Here is a 21,818-nt window from a genome sequence, read left to right as displayed (position 1 = left end):
CACACATCTCAAAGCATATCCAAAAGCTTTAAATGAAAAGGGAACACTTGCAGAATCAGCTGCACGAGTATCTCCAAACTCTACTAAACAGGACACTGTTTTTGCATGGTATTTTGGAAACAGGATATTAAACAAGGTGTACTTTTGCTCTTGATTGAAAATGGAAATCACAGTTATAAAACAGCAAAGTGGTAGAAGCTAGTTGTACACACCTGTTTTGAAGAGAAGTTCACCTGCTCAAAGAGAATTACCAACCTGCACTGACGCAGTATGATCCCAGACAGTGTTTTCCTTGAAAACTGGAAACGGGATTCAAAGTTCAGTGCTGCACCTTAACACTGTGATAACAACCACAGGGGTTTCAGCAAAACTGAGGGTGGATTGAACCACTTCTAACAGACAATGAATTTGATAGTACTCAGACATGAACACACTTCGCCACGGAGCTGTACAGTTACAAGCTAATGGTTTGAAAGGGGATGTAAAGAACTTCATGGATCTGACAGCCTGAAGGAGGAACCATGCATTCACCAAGCAGCTTACGTGGTGCTGAGTACACTTTCCAGCTAATGTGTGTTTAACTGCAGGGGTTTGTCAGGCTCCCAGTACTCAGGACTACAGATGACTTACAAAGAAGGGGCTGACCAGTTGGTAACCAAAGCAGCTGTCCCATCTCCCCAGACATCCCTGAACTGGTGATAGAGCAGCTCTGGAACTGCTGTGCCTTACTGCCTGGCGTCCTTAAAAAGACGAAAGCCATCACGTCTCTCTCAAGCAGTGCTAATACTTACTGCTTCTGGCAATGGAGAGGCAGGACATGGTTCAGTATCTCTCACAGGCAGCTAAAGAATCCTTTAATGCCACACAGGCAGCTCTGCTGCTCACATCCAGCATTTTGGAGGCAGCACGCTCAGGTTTTGGCAGGAAGTATTCTTCTGCCCCTCCTCTGCTTCAGAGATGCATTTTCACCTATTTTAGGTCTCAAATTAAGCATCCATTCATTATCTAATCTCAGAATTTGGTACAATGCTGTAATGACTAATCAAGTTCTCCTAAATAAACTTCTGGCCCTGTAAGTTATTTTTGATGTAAACTGACTATGCAAAACGAAATCAATGAAGGTATTATTTCTTGGATTTTTTTTTTTCCAGTGTCTCATCTGAGGAAAACAAAAAACAGGGGGGGGACACAACAACCCCTCCCCCAAAAAACAACAAACACTAGATTCTGAAACTGCCTAACCTGAATGTTAACTCTGTTTTGAGGCATTGGTTTGCTAGCTTTTAAATCCAAAGACTGACAGCTCTTTCTCTGAAGCTTGTGCTTTAAGGGAAAAAGGAAAATTGCTTAAGATTCTTGGAACACAAAGTTTCCATATTTTCTTTGTGCCAAGTACAAAGAAGATGCATGTTAAAACAGTAACAAATTGCTGTTCGTTCATTAAGAGAAATCATAGTTCATTGTCTCAAGTAAAACAAAAGCCTTGCTTAGTGCTTAAAATCAACAAATACCTGTCATATTAACTGAGAAGTAAATAGATATGCTTACTCTGAGTTAGATGACTAAGTGGAGCTGACCTTCAGTTACTACAACTCCACAGACTCCATGAAACGAAGGTTTATAAAAAGCAGCGTCTTTAAAAAGCACTATGAGCTACTGCTCTTCTGTTTTTGAAGGATTCGTGTCTTCTGCACACAACAGAAATGCAACAGGGCTGCATTTGGAAGAGAAAAGCCCTGCCAATGGAAGACTGAGTAAAAGTTCTGAGTATTTGATGCTTCAGCAAGTACCCGAGAAACAGCAGCTACAGAAGTATTTGAGGAAAAACAAACACACGCAAACCACATAAACATACTAGGCTCCCATGGTAATGATGAGAGACAAAATCTCCCATCCATCACGTGAAGCCAAGAGGGGAAAGAACAAACTTTGAGCTTGAACTTCCCTGCTGGTGGGTATTTTACTCTAAGAGATCATTTGACCTCACAGGATCCTTTGAGACTGACCACAAGTTAAACTCAGAAAAAGCCAAAAGAACAGCAAAGTCATACTGACAGCGTGAAGACAAGCATTTCCTTTTAAAAACCTGGCCACAGGTCCTAGAAAACACCAGCTCAATACTTCTAGTGACAGTGTCGAGGTGCTCTACAGAAGCTTGGACCATCCACCCTGGCAGCCCCATCCCCTGGGCCTGCCTCTCCCCTTCCCCTCAGCCCCGGCCTTGTCTCTGCTGGCAGCTGCGGTGCTGGGATGAGCTTCCTGGCCTCCCCTTGCCTCCTGCTGCTGCCCAGTGGCTAAAAGGATTGACTGCTGCTAAGATGCATTTGTTTTCTTGAGTTGTCACTGGCAGAGGTCTTGCAAAGTCAACCTGTAATTGGGCCTGCAGGCCTTCAGAACATAGGCGTTGGCCTGGGGCTTTTAGTGTGGTGTAAACTGCACGGGGTCATGGCACGAGAAAGACAGTTCCTCCACCAGTGATCTACTGACTTCCTCACGTGGAGGACACCATAAGTCATTGTCCTTCACTCTGCTTAGAGAGTTGGCTTCATCTCACGGATGAACTGGATTAGATCTTCTCGATCTTTCTGAGGCACAACCTCCTGACTCTACAGTACAATGCATTTCACTTTTGCTTCCTCTGTGGAGTGCCCTGATGTCTTCCCCCGTAATTCACAGTAGTTTCCCTAGTTTAAGGGGAAGTGCTTCCCAAAGTACTTCCACCTGCACTGATTAAACCGACCATGTTGGAAGTGATTAGAGTGACCACCTTTAGCATGCAGAAAAGGAGGTTCAGGGGAGACCTCATTGTGGTCTACAGTGACCTTAAAGGAGGCCATAGTGGGGTGGGGAGCAGTCTCTTCTCCTAGACACCAAGTGATAAGACAGATGAAATGGTCTTAAGTTGCGCCAGGGGAGGTTTAGGTTTGATATTAGGAAAAATTTCTCCACTGAAAGGGTTGTGAAGTATTGAAACAAGCTGCATGGGGGAAGTACTTTGGTCACCATCCCCAGAGGTCTTCAAAAGATGTGTAGATGTAGAGCTTAGTGACATGGTTTAATGGACTTGGCAGCACTAGGTAGAAGATTGGACTAAATGATCTTAGAGGTCTTTTTCAACCTAAATGATTCTATGATTTATTTCAGTTTTTAAAGGCCACTAATGTTTATTATAGAGGACTGAATGTCTACTGAAGCTTTGCACAGCAAAGGGATGAGAGGGAACAGTCACATGCTGCAGCAAGGGAACTTCCAGATCAACACAAGGGAAAAATAAAATCACCACAAGAGCGAGGCTGGGCACTCTCCACCCTTGGAAATGTCCAAAAGTCAGATGGACAAGTTTCTGAGAAACCTATTTCAACTCTAAAGACGACCTTGCTTTGAGCTACGTGGCCTCCAGGGATCCTGTCCAACCTCAATTTTTCTGTCATTCTGAAGGAATTCCCTGGCCAAAAGTCCCCAAGTCCACCCCACAATCCTGAAAATAAAAGAGAAACTTCCAGAAGGGCTATCATGGCCTTACAACAAGAAAATTCATGCAAATTAAACTGTGTACTAAACTCAGTATACTGACTTTAAAAATGAATTCAGAATAGGGTAAAATTTAGTTAGGTTGACACACCTTGCACCCCATCCCCTGGGGTGCCTCTGCTGTAGCACAGGCTAATAAAATCTGTCTACTGCTATATGCCATATAGTATATCAATTTTCTGTAAAACAAAAATAAGAACAAAATAACAAAACTAAGAAATAGCATTTCCAAAGAACAAGCAAAGAAGAAACATCCCAGAGTCATAATGAAATAACACTGCTTTCTGACTAGACCCAACCAACGATTTGTTTCCTCAGAGCTGTTCTCAACCCTTTGTGGGTTATAAAGGGCCTCATGTCAACAGCAAACAGCTCTGCAGGATGCAAAGCTCTCACCCAGCAGTACGTCCCTTCCCATTGCAGTACTATGGCTCTGACAAGACCATGGCAAACAAGCATAGCACTGACCGGCCTTGCTTTCCTCCTTTCAGATAAAGCTTTCACATAGGACCACATGGAAGAGGACTAAGAAGACTGTCATCTTCTTCCCACATTTCCCCTACATAAAAGCAAACCAGGAGAACCTCTCAGAGGGATCCTCCAGGGGATCCAGTCCATCAGGGAGAGCCTGCTAGCACACGTGGACCCAGGGCAATACAGAGGCAGTGCTGGCTTCAGACCCCTACTGTAACATCCTGACCAGGTCAGCAACTTCCTATACTTGTAACACGTCTACAGGACAGGAGATGCTCTCATCCCCATTTGCGTACTGAAAACCAGAATTGCTCACAGCTATCTTCAGTCTTTAAGCCAAATAGAGAATTGGGTCCTGCAACCACATCCAACATCCATCCCCTCTTTTCAGTTCATCCATCCTTCTTCCTATCTCCCTACCTTTTCTCCCTGTGATGGACTGACCAAGGAATTCCCCAAGATGACATTGTTTTCCTCAGAAATTAAGAAAGTTTCCAAGAACTGAGAATAGAAGGATCCGAGATCTCTCTCCTGCTTTCATTCTCTCCCCTTTTCTGACTAGGAAAATAAAGATATCCCGCAGAGCACTCAAGGAGGAAGAGGAAAGAACAGCACCGCAAAAGGGGATATCACCTCTGTCCCTTTGGAAGCTCTGAGCACAAAGTGTTTTCAATAGTGTCACCATGAACATGCTCAAGAAATGGTGACAGATGATAAGAAAATTGAGCCTTGGCAGTTGCTAACAAAAACAGCCCTGCAAGCTTATTTCTCAGTAATTAAATAGAAATTAAAACTCCCTGTGTTTAATCATAAAATATCCCGAGTTGGAAGTGACTCACAAGGATCATTGAGTCCGACTCCTGATAATTTACACAAGTTGTCCTGGCACAGCTACATGCCTAACGCCCCAGTTTGACACAAAGCACCACAATTTGAAACAAACCATCCCCTGGATCTGCAATTGGAACAGAACCCCCCTCTCATATAATAGCCAGCAGTATTCTAAATCCACCTCATCCCTCTCAGCAAATGTAAGAATGCACGTAATGACCCATATTTACTCAGAATTATTAATGCCTCCACATTTTCAATCCGGCTAGCTTGCCTTTTCCCCAGTTTTTCGTTCATTTCTCAGAAGCAGCATGCCTGTTGGTATTACCCGTAGTAGCATGAAGTGCTCCTGAGAAGCGGAGCACTTTGAGACTCACTTGCTGATAATTAAATTAGCAATACTTAGCAGAAGATCCACCCTTCACCTACCTGTTTTGTTTAAATTTGACATTTCAGAAGCAGCGATAGTGGAAGTTTAGACACCAGTCCATCGATCCAGTGCTCTCTCTCTGCTATTCCTCTGCAGTAGTCATGCACACCAAAACCAGCAAACAGAACTGGAAACGTGAATTCAAGCACCAGAATAAGGAAGCAATTTTTGCCTGTCCCTATTTCACAAAACCCGCTTTCAGTTTTGCCATGGACTGTAGCTGCACTATTAACAGCAAATAATATCTCCACTGTTTCATTTATATCTTAACAGAAACAAGATTCCTATAGAAAGCTCTGACAGAAGGAATTTAAGAAATAATGCATTTGAGATTAACTCTCCTATACTAAGAACAAGGGATGCCAAATGACATCCTCTGAAAGAGACTGTGCTCCCCCCTCCCCCTTCAAATAGGGATCAGGGCAAATTACATGTCTGTTATTCACATGAAATGCAGCAAACTGAAAATTAAACCCCACATTCAGGAACAGCAGGATGGCTGCAACAGCAGATTTTCCTCATAAGCCTTAACAGTGCTTCTGATCACCATAATCACTGCCCAACCGAATCCTGAACAAAGTCAAGTGCCTTCCATGTGAAATACTGGGATAGATTTGGTGGATGCATCTGAGGTAGTGAGAAATACATCCAGAAATAAAAATACACACTGCAAATTTACACAAGCACGGAACACGCCCACCCATAACAATAAAATATACTTATATACACATGTACACAGAGAACAAAGGAGTACAACTTCTGCCTTTGTACTAAAAACACGTCACGTTTTCCTCAGTAGGATGTCGTCTGACTGAATTCCTCCCTGACCTGCAATCAAGTAATTAAGAAAAACTGAAAAAAAAAAATAGACACACCTGTGCATTTCTTCAGAAGAAGCCACGATTCAGCAATATCTTCGTAGAGCAAGGAGATCAGACTTAAGGTCATGTTGCTCCTCATCGATTTAGTGCAAAATAGTTTGGCAAACAGTGACCTAGTTATCTGCGAGCCCGTCTTCAGCATGCAGCGAGAGCACAAAACTCCATCTTTCAGTCAAAGCCAAGCCACCCGGGACACGATACCTTTCTTCAAATTACACGCAGAGCAACTGCGCCTTTCAGCGGGACCAGAGGTCCCCCATGGGGTTAGCTGGTTCATGGTTACTTACCACGTTTTGTCTTCCTGCATCAAGTGCTGGCATATGCTAAATTCAGTCTTTGACTCTAAATGTGAACAAATATCCTAATATTATCAGTCAGGAAAAAAAATAATTCTAAGTGCAGCGCATCAAGACCCTCAGTTTAAGAGCCCTAGTTTTAAGCAAATGATAAGCTGCCCAGTAAATCCATCTTCATCTTTTTCTAACCATCCCCCAAGTCCTGCACATGAGGAAATGAACTGCCCAGGGGCAGACGTCATTTTCTAATGAGCCTTTGGTTAAAAGTTCCTTAGAAACGCACCAGGCATGTCATATTTCTGAGGAAGTTCTCACCCAAGCATCTTTGACAGAACTGAACGAGGGTGTTTTGCTTGGTGGCAAACCCATTAAGCACCTGTTCCTTAGGAAGACACCTGCCAAAGCAGCAGGAACTGCTAAAAGGAAATGTATTACAACTTATAAAGTCACGTTACTTGAAGGTGTACAAATTTTATCTGTAAGAAAATGGGAAATTAAAGCAACAGTTAATGAAAATAAACTATTCCATATGATCTTTCAGACACCAATGCTCAGTAGTGCTGCTTTGCTTGATCCTTTAAAGCAATTGCCCAGTGATGGACTACCTGTCAATGAATGCACTTGAGATTAGCTACCAGCAATCCAGACTCCCTACCATGAAGAGCAAACCAATAAATGAGAGTGACAGCAACAACCATGCGAAAACAAACAGATTGTTTTTCCTCCCTTCGAGATGTTGTAAGAGCCCTTTCTTGACAAGGGGGGGTCAAGGAAAAAGGACAGCAAGGATAAAAAGCTAGGATTGATGGTTACATCTGTTCATAAAATCCCATTTACAGATGGGGAAGAGCTTAGTTTCAGCTTCAGCACACCCGGCTATAAACACAAAACCAAACAAATTGCAAGCCACCCACAGACCACACCAAAGGTTATTTGCTGGAGTGCCCCACATCTGTGTTCTCACCACTCATCCTGTTGGTAATCACAAACCAATTTGCTAAATTATAATAAATCTACCAATAAGTGGGTCTATTCATTGCCTGGCATTAAAACATGGCCTGAGAAAGTAATTTAGGCAGATTATTTTAAACTCTGCTATTTCGATTTCAGGCCCATTGCAATCTGTAGTATGTCAGACTACAAGAGATTAATAAGTGATATCATATGTTTTTAATGAAAGGTAGATTTAAAAGAAATAACCCTCCTTAGAAATATTTTTACTTAACCGTTCTGTACTTCAGGAGGTCATTACTACACCATTTAATTTTGAAAAGAGATCAAAATTAGTGAATGAGTCTTCTCGCCACTCCCACGAGTCATGTAAATACTCTTTCAGTTCCATCACATCCATGAAAGTTGAGACAGAGCAAGTGACCCGTCTTGGATCAGATGGCAGCATTTGCTGCAACGTCAGAAACAGGATCTCCCTCTTGTCTCCAAGTCCATACTCACTCTTTTCCAGGATTGTCAGCGGAGGTTTGTGCTTCTAGATTGGCATCTTGAGCTCTAGTCCTCAGGCAGAGATCACAGCTCACAGAACTTTATTTCTCGCTCTTGCACAGTAACGTGGCTCCAGGAAGAATGGTCTTAAGGCAGCTAGAGACTCCCACTATGTATTATATACTATATCAAGCATACACACTGATACTCATTTCTTATTTAGCAGCACAAAGCCAGTCTCAGACATTCGCTACTGAGAGTCCTGAGCAGTACGCTTGGCTGACTAGATATTACTGCTAATAGCAGCAGGGGTTTGGTCTCACCTGCAACACAGCATGATGAAAACCTAACTCTTGTTATCAGAAGTCTTACACAATGATAAAACAGTCATAGGTGTGCTTTCCAAACATGCAAAGAGAGGAAGAGGAAGCTTTACGGTCTCCATTCAAAGATTAAAACCAAGTGAAAGAGGAGCTACACCCTTTTTAGAAATGTATCACCCTCACACACACCCATCCAGTAAGGTACAGGAACCTGATATTTTGGCAAGCTGCCTACTCCCTTAAGGAAAAAAAAAAAAAATAAAACCAACAAATACGAATGGAGAAGAGGAGAAAGAATCACCTACAGTGCACTGACTCTGTGTTTGTTCTCACTGCTGAGACAGAAAGGAAGTGTAAACCCTTGTGTTCACCAGCACTGCCTATTGAGCACGGCAGTACGAGCCAGCAGCATGCACAGGCAACCAAGAGGGCAAAATGTATTTTGGGGTGTACTAAACACGGCACAGGCAGCCCGTCAAGAGAGGGCAATTTCCCACTGTATGTAGCATTGGTGAGGCCCTGGTTTGGACATTGTGCGCAGTTCTGGGCTCCGCAATATAAAAAGGATGTTAAGGTCTTTGAACACATCCAGAGGAGAAAAACGAGGTAGGTAAAAGGGCTGGAAGGCACGTCCTGTGAGGAGAGTACTCGAGGTGCGGCCTCACCAGAGCCGAGTACAGGGGGACGATCACCTCCCTAGCCCTGCTGGTCACACTATTTCTTATGCAAGCCAGGATAAGAAACAGTGTGACCAGCAGGGCTAGGGAGGTGATCGTCCCCCTGTACTCGGCTCTGGTGAGGCCGCACCTCGAGTACTGTGTTCAGTTTTGGGCCCCTTGCTACAAGGACATCGAGGTGCTTGAGCGAGTCCAGAGAAGGGCGACGAAGCTGGTGAGGGGCCTGGAGAACAAGTCCTACGAGGAGCGGCTGAGGGAGCTGGGCTTGTTCAGCCTGGAGAAGAGGAGGCTCAGGGGCGACCTTATCGCTCTCTACAGGTACCTTAAAGGATGCTGTAGCGAGGTGGGGGTTGGTCTGTTCTCCCACGTGCCTGGTGACAGGACGAGGGGGAATGGGCTTAAGTTGCGCCAGGGGAGTTTTAGGTTAGATGTTAGGAAGAACTTCTTTACTGAAAGGGTTGTGAGGCACTGGAACAGGCTGCCCAGGGAAGTGGTGGAGTCACCATCCCTGGAAGTCTTTAAAAGACGTTTAGATGTAGAGCTTAGGGATATGTGGGGACTGTTAGCGTTAGGTCAGAGGTTGGACTCGATGATCTTGAGGTCTCTTCCAACTTAGAAATTCTGTGAGATATCTGTGAGAGAGGCTGAGGACACCGGGTTTGTCAAGACTGGAGATGAGGAGCTTGAGGGGTGACCTTGTTGCTCTCTGCACCTTCCTGAGAAGGGGAAGTGGGGAGGTCTTCTCCCTAGTATCTAGCAACAGGATGCACATCAATGGCTCAGAGCTGCACCAGGGGAGGTTCAGGCTGGACATTAGGACAATATTCTTTATCAAGAGCATTGTCAAACACTAGGACAGGCTTCCTGGAGAGGTGGTTGATGCCCTGGGCCTGCCTACCTTTAAGAGGCATTAGGATAATGCTTTGTATGATATGTGTTAATTTTGGTTCAGCCCCAAAGTAGTCTGACAGTTGGACGTGATGATCTTTGTAGGTCCCTTCCAACTAGAACTACTCTATTCCACACCCTTCATGATATGCACAATAACATGAACAATAACCTCTGAACAGGCTGCTGTCTTAAAAATTTCAGAGCAGAGGAAACAGCAGAGTGAATCGTTCATGAGAAAACCAAGTACTAGTTTAAAAATAATCTAATTTCTGGGACTAGTGCAACAGATGCATGTAATATCCATCCTCCATGCTCCCACTTAGCTTTGTGGACAACTCAAGGCCTAGTAATGACCGTGGCTGAGAGAACCAAAATATAATGTTGTTTCAATCCTACTATCCTTCATGATTAACCAACTAGGCATATCTTCACCTCTCACCTTCAGGACTCTTGAGTGTCCTTAGGTTGAAGGACATACATGAAGAAATGGGGTGAAGAGCTCAGGCGGTGTACAAGGGACTGAGGCTGCTCCTAGTTTGCTGGAGGGGGTAGGAACCCAGGAATAGCATCTCTAAGGAAAGTGGCCACAGGCACCTTGCTAAAACTATTTTAGATAAAAGTGTTTTTTCCTAGCAAAGAAAACTCAAAATTTCACTAGCCAGAAATGCTCCACATTCCCATGAAACAGAGTATGAACCTTGCACTTGTGAAAAGAAGTCTCCAGCCAGGAACTGAATGCGTTTTTATTTTAGCACTCTATTTTGGAGCATGTGCGTGGGGAAACATTTGTTTTGTGCTTATAATACCTTGTCTCCTTGCTGCGTGCTTCAAGAGAACAGCAACAACAAAAAAGAACAAATGTGTTGAGCACAAATCCCCTTCCTAGATTTTATTGTTGAGATTGAAACACAAGTGGAGAGGGCATGCAACATGTGGGCATGCACATTAGCAACAAGACTTAGGGGAAAATTTCAGCTCTATTCAAACACAGAGGAATAACAGCCCTCATCAGAAAAATCTATGTCAAGACATGGGTATATTTATAAATGCAAGAAAATACATTAGAAGTCCTACCATGCTGAAGTCAATCTCATCCTGGTCTACGACTGAAATACTGCAGCCCACAGAGAAGAGGAAAATACCACGGGAGAAGCTTTTAAAGGATGAATGCAAAATCATGAAGGGTAAGAGGCTGTGTCATTTCAGTTCTGTGCAACCCAGAGAGGGAAGCTTTGGCTGCACCTTAAATATTTAAGTTTGATAAGTCGATAGTAAAAGTATAGCTACTGATGTATTTTTTCCTTCAGGGTGTAGCACCTAGCAATAAGCACATCAGTAAGATGATCTGCCACTTTGCGTGATTCAGCATGACGAATCATCCTTATAGGATCATACTTAGCATAATGTAAATGTGCACTCTCCCTAAAAAAAAAGCTAGCAGAATACACCTAACTCACACCTGTAACCACAGACTGTGTAACTGGGTGGAGCCGTGAAGACATTAAACATTTTGATGCATCACCAGTGAGCACCTACGTTAGCATACTAGACTATTTAAAAGCCCTAGTCATTTTCTCCTTTTAATACTTCACGAGGGTTTTTCAAAGAACAAATGCAAAAAAGGTTTAATTCTTTTTAAAGTCATCACGCATTCGAAATTGCCAATTCTCTCTTGTTTGCATCAAAAGATTCAATTTTCATTAAAAGTGAGTTTATATACACACATATACTGCTAAAAATCCATTATAGAAATATTTCTTTACTAACCCAATACTAGCAGCTTGCTAAATTTCTATGTAACAACAGAACTAACCAATTTTGAAACAACTTTAACAGTTTTTGATTTGGATGCTAAGTCATCAGAAAGGTCTCTTTATCACACGAACATCTGAGTTTTAGCAAGTGTGAGCAATCAAAATTTGTGGTGAGAGAAAAGCAATAAAAAACCACCATCCATGAAGAGAGACACTCTTCCTATGAAAATGAGTATGCTGGCAATACCAATAGTTGCTGGAACACTTAAAAGGTGAAGGATACTGTTCAATTAATAGGATGAATCCTGCAATATCATTTTGAAAGACACATCTAGTAAGAAATGAGAAAAACCACTGAGAAACTACATTTCAAAAGTAGTCTTTGCACTATGAGACAACAATAAACTTCAAAGCTTTGAAGATCACATACCTTACATCAGGTATCCAGAAAGTAAGACAAAAAGACTACTGCAATTTCTAAGGAAGCACAACACACCTCCAGTTCTCCAACCCCATGACTACACTTAAAAATTTCCAAAACAAACAAACAAAAACACACCAGAAGCCTGGCCACTGGATGCTCTTATCATCCGTTTTCATTCCTGATTTCAAAATGAAATATTTTTGGTGTTCTGTGAACTGAGTTTTAATGAGTTTATACTTTCCTATGTGTCCTTTCCAAACAAGCTCCTGCAAGTCTCTAATCATAGGTCTCCCCTTCACTGTGCGGCAGGATTTACCGTGGTTTCCATTTCAAAGAGACAAGAAATGGACTTTTTCTTCAGGTCAAAGCTGAACCATGCAGGAGTTATCCTGTGGTCTTTGGTGACAGTTCTGTCTGTCCACAGCTGCAAAATAAATGGATTTGACCTCTTTAACTTCACAAACAGCAGCAGTACCCATACAAAAGTGTCTGCAATCTGACATGATCAGTCAAATGCCATGGAGATGAGGAAAAGAGGACAACTGGCTCCATGCTGATGCTGTCAAACACAGGATTCAAAATTGAGTAGACCAGAGATTGCAGTCTGACAAAAATTGAAAACTGTAATTAGAAGTGGATGCAGATCACCACTAATATTACATAGAAGCTAAGACCAAAATTCTGAAAAAATCCTGAGGATGGGACCCATTATAGCAACAGTAGGATTAAAGGAGCAAGTGGAAGAGAGAAGAGGAAACGGATGTAGGGTTTCGTGGTAGCAGAAAGGAAAACTCAATAGTAACGAATGGCAACAGGAACATGTGATGAAAACACCCCAGGAACAGAACTCAGGAAAGGAAAAGCAGGTCTACTTTATATTCTGAAATGTAAATGTTTATGTACACACACACAAATAACAACATTGCTCCAGAAAGCAAGGCAAACCAACAGACACCACTACAACAAATGAAGCGTTGTACCACAGTCATACCTATATTTATAGCCAAAGTATAAAATAAAAATTCATCAATGATAGGAAACCCTTTTTGTGACCCCTTAAAGTACACAATTATTTTTTTTCCAGATTAACAAGACACTCAGGAAGCAGAAAAACCTTCAGGTCAAACACTGCGGGAGAACGCGTTCCAACAAAAATATAAAATGCTCCGCAACACTGATGAACACAGATAAAGGCTGCAAAACTATTTATCACAAAGGAAGGAAAGGAAAACAACTTTTGCAGAAATCACCATTCCCCAAAATCCTGGAAGAGCAAACAGGACAGACAGAAGTGAAACTTGCTTTTGGTCCAAGATCCGAGACAGAAAATACTCGTTCCATCACGTCTCTAGAAACAATCAGTTGGCGTGCTTCTGAACAAGTTACTTATCATACTTTAGTATTGTAGGATCACTTGTAGCTCCCAATGAAATAAAAAAAATAAAAAGAAATGGCTGCTAGGTGACCTCAGTTACCTGTCATTTCAGATTGTGAGTTTAGACAAAATCTTTCTGATTAGGCCATTGCCCTCAACTCTTATTGATGCTTCAAGAGTAGTCTATCCCGCATTATTCTGAGGTTACGCTTCAGAATGGTGAAAACCCACATAACAGATCAGATAAATATACAATTGTCCTCCTAGCAGTTTATTTTTCAAGCCAGTTTTGATTTTGACTCACAATTTGGACTTCTTGTGGTCAAGACATGCACAACAAGGATCATGTGGCCATGCAACTCAACAAGTCCCCAATCACACAAAATGTGTGAAAAAAAGCAATCTTCGAAATACACCAATCCCTCCACTTAGGGGTTCCCAAAATTACATCTTAATTTCTCCCATTGTAGATGCAGTATTTGTAAGAAAAAAAATAATTGTATCATACAAAATACAGTGATCCCTTTAATAAAACACTTTAAAAAGCCACCGACTACAAAAAAAAATAATAATCTAGACCTCCAAAAAACTGTTATAAAATACACCAACAACTGCAAAGACACACAGCAGCTGTAACTGTGTCCTGTTTCTATTCTTTGGGAAGCAAACAGGAAACATATACCCTTACCTGATTGAAAAAGCAGCCAGTCCCTGAGATTTTAATCAGCCCAAAGCAACAGACATTTTCCTTCTTCTGCAGTTTCCTAGGATGCTTCCTGGGCTGCTCAGAATAGCAGCATGGAGTCCGAGCTTTTTAACAGCAGCATTGCCTTCATTTTCCTCATTAAGTACTGCTACCTGCACTATCACTGTATTTACTTTTGGCCTAGGTGTGACGGCACAGGCAAGGCTGTGGATTCAAACAACAAAACCACTCCTCTGCCACGGGTGCTTTATTAGTGTTAGCCTCTGACTTCGCCTCAAAAACCTTCGTGCTGTTTTGAGATGAGCAGCAACTAAAGTAGATGCACCAGCCATGAAAGAAAGGCAATTATGCAAAGCTTTAGCTAACAAGGAGGAAAGACCTATAAAAACCTACCACATCACCTCCTAACCTCCACTGATTAGGATTTTGCAATTAACAGAAATCAAATCCTGCCCAGTTCTCTGTTTTGCAGTTCTGGGGTAAAATCTCAACCCCAAAAAAACTTTTGAAACAGTTTGGTGCTTCACGGCCTTTTCCTAATGGAGAATGGACACAGAAAAAAGGATGAAATGAAGACTAAGGAGCAAATTCCACTTGTGATGACACACACAGCACCTGATCTCACATCCTCAACACTCAGATGAGTAGGGAACAACCTACAGACTGCCCCCAGCCATTCTCTGCTCTTCCCCTTGTTGCCTCTGCAAAAATTGCATGCGTTTGCCAGCAGCTCCTGTCTTTCTTCCATCTCACTGCTGAGATGAGGAGAGTCAGGTGCTGAAGACTCTCAGTAAAATAGTGGGGAAGAATACTTACTACCTCTTGAGGTCAAAATAGCTGAGGTGCAAAGTGACAACTTCAAAAAGGGGTACAGCTGGTAGGTCATATATCTTGCTCCTTCTTTTTATCTTCTTTAAGTTTCTGTATATCCTGTAAGAAACACCACACCACCCCTCACACACAGAAGCCAACGTTCAATTTCTCCAGTGTCACAAGGTGCTCTCCATCCAACCAAACTGACAGCAGCACGGACAGATCACCTGCTACTTACCATGTGCATACTCAATCAGTATGACATAATTTTAACTTGGCTTTTACCCTTGTATTTGCACTAAGAGAAGAGTGCAGGGCAAGCAGATCAAAGGTAAGGTGTCATGCTTTCTTCTTCAGGCAAGAAGGCAGAAGCTCTTACCGTACCTGAGTGGAAGGAAAAGACTCACAGCTCTATCATCTTTGTAGTTCCCTGCAGTACTGTGGAAGCAAATAAGGCTCCAACAATTAAGGTCTCATCCTGCAGCCAGTCTTTGAAGTATTCAACAGCATCCTTTTTAACAGGACAGATTTCACATCCTTGGCTGAAGGATGGCCAAAAGCCTCCTTTTCTCCAACTCAAACACAGAACAGCCTGCGACCACTACTGCCTTGGTCCCCAAGTTACAGTGGTTTAGCCAATGCTGAACACATTTTTACACTTTTTTAGGTCACCACACACACTGTATTGAGTATAACAAATGCAGATACCCAGGCAACCCCAAGGATCAGCAAAGAGCCAAAAGTATTGCTCAGACATGAAGAGAACATCAAAATAATGTTAAAAATATTAACAGTATCCTCACACCCCAGCTAGGGTTTATTTGCTGTCCTCCTTATTTCTGAGGGAAATTTCAGGGCAAGAAATGGGATTTCTGTTTAAGAAAAAAGTTGTACAGACTTCTTAAGTAGCACTTGGGGAAAGTAAGGGGCAAGGGTGCCACAAATATTCCATTTTTTTGCCCCCTGAGATTGTGGAAATATTTTCCAGCAGCTCTCAGAGATTATTCTTCACTGGAATTTCTTCTATACTGTGAAGAAGTTTGATACAGCTTATATATAAGATGTACTCAAGTCCCTGTATTATTTGCATGTAATTCCTTAGAGCAGAAAAAAAAAAAAGAAGAAAGGTATCTTCCTTTTAATCTCCGTAGTTCACTAGCTAACGAAGGAAACAGCAGCTCAGCTACAAATAAATAAAAACACGTAAGTATATGAGTCTCAACCACCAACAAGCCATGACCTAGTTGAGCTTGTTTCATGTTTTCTTCTTCAGGCAAGAAGGCAGGAGCTCTTACTGTACCTGAGTGGAAGGAAAAGACTTGCAGCTCTATCATCAGCTCGCCCAAAAAAGCAGCATATGTCGATCTGTCTGGCACCTCCTGGCAGCTGACTAGTACTCAGCTTCAGCCAGCCCAGCTGGGACAGGTTCAGAGGCATTTAAAGGTTCACAGGTGCAGCCACGAGCAGTTGGCTGGTGAGGAGCTTGTGCTTTTTTTTTTTTTTTTTTTTTTTTTTTTTTTTTTTTTTTTTTTTTTTTAGAAAGAGCTCTTCAGCTCAAGCACGATGGTATAAACCAGTAACTGAGGTTTCTCTTGAGTCATGAAACAGTGAGAAATGGATTCAGGTCTCACCTGAGCTGGCTTCCACATGGAGCATCTGCCCTGAACTTATTGCCTCCCATGGACCAGCAGAGATGAGGAGCTGGTTGAGATACTCCTGGCATGCTCCCTGATTTGGCAAACTGTAACCCAAAGCCTACTTTGTCACGTTTCCTCTGTTCTTGTATTATTGTTTTAGACCATTTTGTCTCGTCTCGCTTGCTTAGCTATGGGTACTGTGCTCTAAAAGACGCCTGCTGTCTTTGAAGTACTGATGCTGTTTGCAGGTACTGGCTGCAGTCTCTGTTTTTTCCTTTCTAAAATGGAGTCGTGTGAAGGAAATTGTTTTTACGAAACTGAAGCTATCCAAGAACGAACAAGTCCATTGTTTAGAGAGGAGACCTTTGGGCAGCAATGCAATGACGACCTGTGTTGTGGTGAGTCCACAAAGCTTGTGTGGACGGTGAGGGGTCTGGCTTTGCGTGCCTTGGGACAGGGAGAGAGGGGACAGAGCATTCTCATTGTTTAAATGTAAACAATAATAATAATAGGCTTTTGTAATCGAGAGAAGGAAGCAATCTAATGTGGAAAACAGTTGTTATTACTCTGTTTACGACTCCCTGCTCCCCCAAAATAGGCCAGGTTACTCCGTAACACCGAAGAAGCCTAAACTGAGGTGACCTCTAACTGGGCGAATGGCTGAAAACCCATCTGATAAGATGGGTTTGGGAATGCCTTTTCTGTTTTTAAAATTACCTCATAACAGAAGCATGCCAGGATGGAAAATACTGGATGGAGTTGCACTCTTGCAACTGTAAGAGCTTTATCCTCAAAATCCTGGACAAACTGCAGATGGTTAGGTTGTAAACGGGATCCACTGCCACGTGGTGGCTGAGGCACTGTCAGGGAGAAAGCTGATACCTGAGTCCAAACGTATTTCTAATACGTTTTGCCATGTTGCTTGAGTTGTAAGATGATTAAATCTATATTCTTTTTTTTTTTTTTTTTTTTTTTTTTTTTTTTTTTTTCTGCCATAGGGTGCTTTGTTGTGTCTACAGATTGCTTCGTCTGTGAAACACTGCATGTCTTCATCACAAGCAACTATTATACTTCATTTGGTCCAACCAGATATCTTTTCATGAAATATTAAATTAGTACTGCTTATCATTATTCAGCACACGCATCTGGAGACTGTCACATCTTATCTGATTCAAGTAACAAATCCTGTTTGATTTTTGTAAGCAAAGTATAGCATTTAGTGGGTGGCATCCATGTCTGTGGCAGGGGGGTTGGAACTAGCTTCCAACCCATGCTGTCCTATGATCCTATGATAAAAATGTTTTGACTTCACTGACATCTGAGAATTTTGCTTCTCATCTTTGAAAATCTGTTCTAATCACATAGAAAAACAGTCACAGATGACTTTTTTTTTTTAAATCACTTAGTTTTTTTTTTTTGTTTTTTTTTTTTTTTTTCTCCAAGTAAAGTATTCCTAAAATAACTCTAACAAATTCATGTGACAACATCTGCAAAAATTATCAATACAACTCATGGTGCAGACAAAGAACATAATTTTCAATAGCTGGAAGTTGGGAGGAAAAAAAAAAAAGAGAAGGAACCAAGGTCAAATGCTACCAATTAAAAGAGGAAAAGTTTATGCTGAAGAAGATAGTAGAGAACACCTTTGCTTGTACCTGAAGTCCTTACTCAATCTTCGACAGCCATAGGGGTAGATATTATGGAGATAGATATCAAAACATTACCTGTGCACCACGTACACAATCCAGTTAAAATGTATGAATACGCGCTACTGGAATCCTAGAGGCTTATATGACAAAAGCTAGAGATTTTGACAGTGAGTTGAAGAAGAACTGTATAGTTTTGGACTCCCAGGAAGGATGTGTTTTGAGTTTCTGGTGTGAAAACCTTGCACCAGACTTGTATGTCTGGTAGTATTGGAAAGGCAAAACGCCTCTGTAGTAGGATAGATGCAATGTCTTGAAATCTTGTTTCACATGCTAGCTCTCTTTAAGCACAAGACAATTGGCTTTCTGATTGCTCTCCATTTTATCATACAAACCTTTTGAGTCCATCAAAGATGGTATGAATTAGATAATTGACTAAAATAAGCATGTTTGGCTAAAATAGAAACAATGGTCATGAAAGTTGAGAATTTAAAGAGCAATTCTCCTACGCAAACTCACTGCTTAAAACAATTTGCTTATGTTTCATGAAAGCTTATGACTTTCACCTAAAAGAAGAAAAGGATGGAAATATAGATCATATCTTTCCTTCAAATAAAAGCCTGAAAAGCAATTAACTCCTTCCCCAGAAGCGAAGGGACACATTTGAACAAGTTCTTCAAGTAGCCTCTGATGTATGTCACATATTGCGTAGGCTTCTAAACTGATTTCTCAGAGAAATCAAACAAAAGATAAATTCATTTAGAGAATTACTCATGACTAATACGACTAAGAAACTATGTTAATACCATCCATCTGAAATTCTAATTTTCAGAATAGAGCCCCGTACAAGTTAGATTACTGCAGTGTGATTCACAAACCACAAGGGCTGTTGTAGTCCATGACAGGTCTAAGATAAATTATCACCGGAATTGTACCTATTACAATTTTTGAAGTATATTCCCAGCTACCTACTCACACCTGAAATTATAGGATCATTCATGAATATAGCTTCTTTCTAGCTGCCCCACAACTCCTAAGTGGTTGTTAATTGGACAAAACTCCTTACTTAAAACAACGTCAAGCTACACCTGCTTTAACGGATTAATGTTTTTGTGTCCTCTACTTCACAATTTCTAAAATTGATTAGAAACTTTGAAATTAGAAACAAATGCAAGTCTGATGAAAATAACAAGATTGGACTGAGATTTACTGCATGCTGACAACATTGCAAGTGGAAAAATGTGAGACTTTTCCACCTGGGGATAAAAAGAGGTAAGAAGAAGTTCCTACAGAAGATTCCTGTAGGCTCCTTCATTCTTCGAAGCTCCCATTCATTCTTCAGCCTCTCTCCAAAAGGAAAGAATTAACCTATCCAACAGCCCTGTCACCCAGTGAAATGGTGTGCGACTCTCATTCTCAACCAAAGACTGCTGACAGATACTGAAGAAGAGTAAGTAAACGGGAAAACTAACATTATCAGTAGGTTTTGTCCATTAATTTCGCAAAAAACACTGACAGACAAGATTCGGGAAGGTTTCATGCCAAACTCAAGTCAAAGTGCAAGAAACAGAAGTTGTATGTGAGGTCGCATTAACCGCTGACTAAAATAGAATCAGTGGGATTTTTTTCAAAGATCACTGAACAAGAAACGAAACACAAAAGTTGTGTTGATCTTCACTTCCTGCTTTGGGAGAAGACATAGTGTTTCTAAAATCGAAAAAAAAAAAAAAAAGGATTACTTCAAATCAGGAAGTGCTGGAAATCTTACAGTAAACCTTGATCCTTTTAACTTAGCTTGGTTTACCATGAGACCACATATGTTCAGACTTTCCAGGTTAGATTCACCTTTGAGGTTAATTTGATGATCATGTGGGATTTTGCTAAGCACTAGAAGTATACACAGTAAAAGGAAGTTATACAGACCATCTTATTAAGCATGACTTTACTCCAGCTAAACAGTTTGCAACAACACATGAGATTGCAAATGTCTTGAAAGAACAATGAAGAAGATAAAGGGAATAAATAAAATTACATCCTGGCTCCAGGACTGGTTCTGCCCAGAGAGTAAACATCTTATTGTTGACAATTCTCCATCCAGAAAAGCAAAAGCATGCTGTAAAAATAGGAAGTCGCTTTTGTTCCAAATTATTGAAGTGTCTCTGCATATTCATCAGGGAAACAGTAAGTAATTTTTTTCCACTATTGCATTATTTTTGCAAATCTCCTTTCCTCATAAAGATATAAGCTCTTCAGCAGCCATGAAAGTGGTGAAAGTGTAACTTTCTCCTAACTCATCCTGTATATAAAATACCATATATGCTAGTGCCTCTAATTAAATGGGCGTTTAAAACAGCACTAATGTTCAGCAATACATTTTTCCCCATTTCAAGAGTTGCACGCACAGTCAGATTTTGTTTTCTGAGGATTCGTTTTACATGAATTGACTCCCTGAATATCACACAACAGCTCTTAGAAAAGGTCTTCTTGTAAGAGACTCTTACAAGAGCTTAAATCCTAGGAAACAGGGACAAGGAGAAAACCATAGGCAGAGGTTTAGGAGGTCCAAGGGGCAAGGGTACAGTCTTGAGGAGTTCAGAGTCTGTGGATCATCTGGAAGAGGAGTCTATCAGCAAGTTCTTGTATTGTCCCTAATGGCATGTGCATACGTGTGTGTGCATGTGTGTCTTTCACACTTTTTTTGCTTACATCCCTAAATGCAATACTAAAATTAAAAGAAAAATTGGAAAGTTAAAAAGGGAGAGCTGATGCAGCTACCACAGAATTTATATTCCTTAGGCAGGAAGGAAAGCTTTCCAAAGAAATGACAACTTTTTTATCTTTTCTACAAGCTTACAAGACACTTTCTTATAGTATTTCATTAATTTATAGGACAAAAATTGCCATGTATAAATAGCATATGACCTACTAACACAATGACTATTTTGCATCATTTTTTCTTGGTGGATTCATCACCAGGAGGAATGTGGTAGCCTCTACATCAGTGATCAGTGTCCCAGAGCCTACATATTCCTTCATCATTATGTACACAATTAGAAAAGTACAATCTTTTAGCCTACAAATCGAGTAAGGCACCAAGAATTTTAAAGTATTAACTTTTATAACATCATAATTTATAATATTATACTTTTTTTTGTTATTTAAAAAAGAATTCAAATAGCTTTTTCACACAAGGAACAGGAAACAATAAGATTCAGAGATCTTACGTGGGATTATTCTCAGAAATTGGCTGATAACGTCATCCAGTCTAAATATTTGTACTTACTATTACAGCATGCATCTTACTGTGATTGTAAATTCCACCCCTCGAACCATGCATTTCCTTATAAAGATTTTAAATTAAGAAAAACCTGAAATTCAAAAATGCAAGAAAAAAGACAAAAAATGAGGCTGGGGTCCCTCAGTTTTATGGGACAAGTCAATACAGACACCTGAGAGGAGGAAGATAAACATTTTACCAATGTTGCTGAATTGGTATGTCTGAAACAACGACAATCTCTTTATCTGAAAACATACATTGAGCTGATTCCAGCAGCATAAACTGCCCTACAAAAGTTTGAGATACTTCTGAGGGAAGAAGCAGATCTCTTTTGATGGACATACTGCTTGGGAACTTTTCTGACTTTGGAAGGATGTCAGCTGTGACAATGTTTTTGCTGATGTGCTGACTT

At 41.1% G+C, this 21,818-nt stretch overlaps 1 protein-coding gene and 1 long non-coding RNA gene across 14 annotated transcripts in view; one reads left to right on the top strand and one right to left on the bottom strand.

The window, feature by feature from the left end:
- Positions 1–21,818, bottom strand: part of MCF2L (MCF.2 cell line derived transforming sequence like) — a 153,645-nt gene that overhangs the window by 74,099 nt on the left and 57,728 nt on the right. Inside the window, exon 1 of one of the 13 annotated variants that reach the window (XM_084532148.1) lies at positions 5,266–5,382. The exons of the other annotated variants lie outside the window; for them this stretch is intronic. Coding sequence (XP_084388274.1) covers positions 5,266–5,287 — 22 coding nt within the window. The 5' untranslated portion in view covers positions 5,288–5,382. Of the gene's footprint in view, positions 1–5,265; positions 5,383–21,818 lie in introns of those variants that run through there. 13 annotated transcript variants of the gene reach the window in all.
- LOC311442721 lies at positions 16,407–17,800 on the top strand. The gene is made up of 2 exons (XR_014696812.1): positions 16,407–16,881; positions 17,482–17,800. It is a non-coding gene; the product is annotated as an uncharacterized lncRNA (long non-coding RNA).

Source organism: Aythya ferina (assembly GCF_964211825.1).
Source record: "Aythya ferina genome assembly, chromosome: 1".
Taxonomy (NCBI): Eukaryota; Metazoa; Chordata; class Aves; order Anseriformes; family Anatidae; genus Aythya; species Aythya ferina.
The sequence above is the reverse complement of the archived record's forward strand: the minus strand, read 5'-3'. Positions and strand labels throughout refer to the sequence as shown.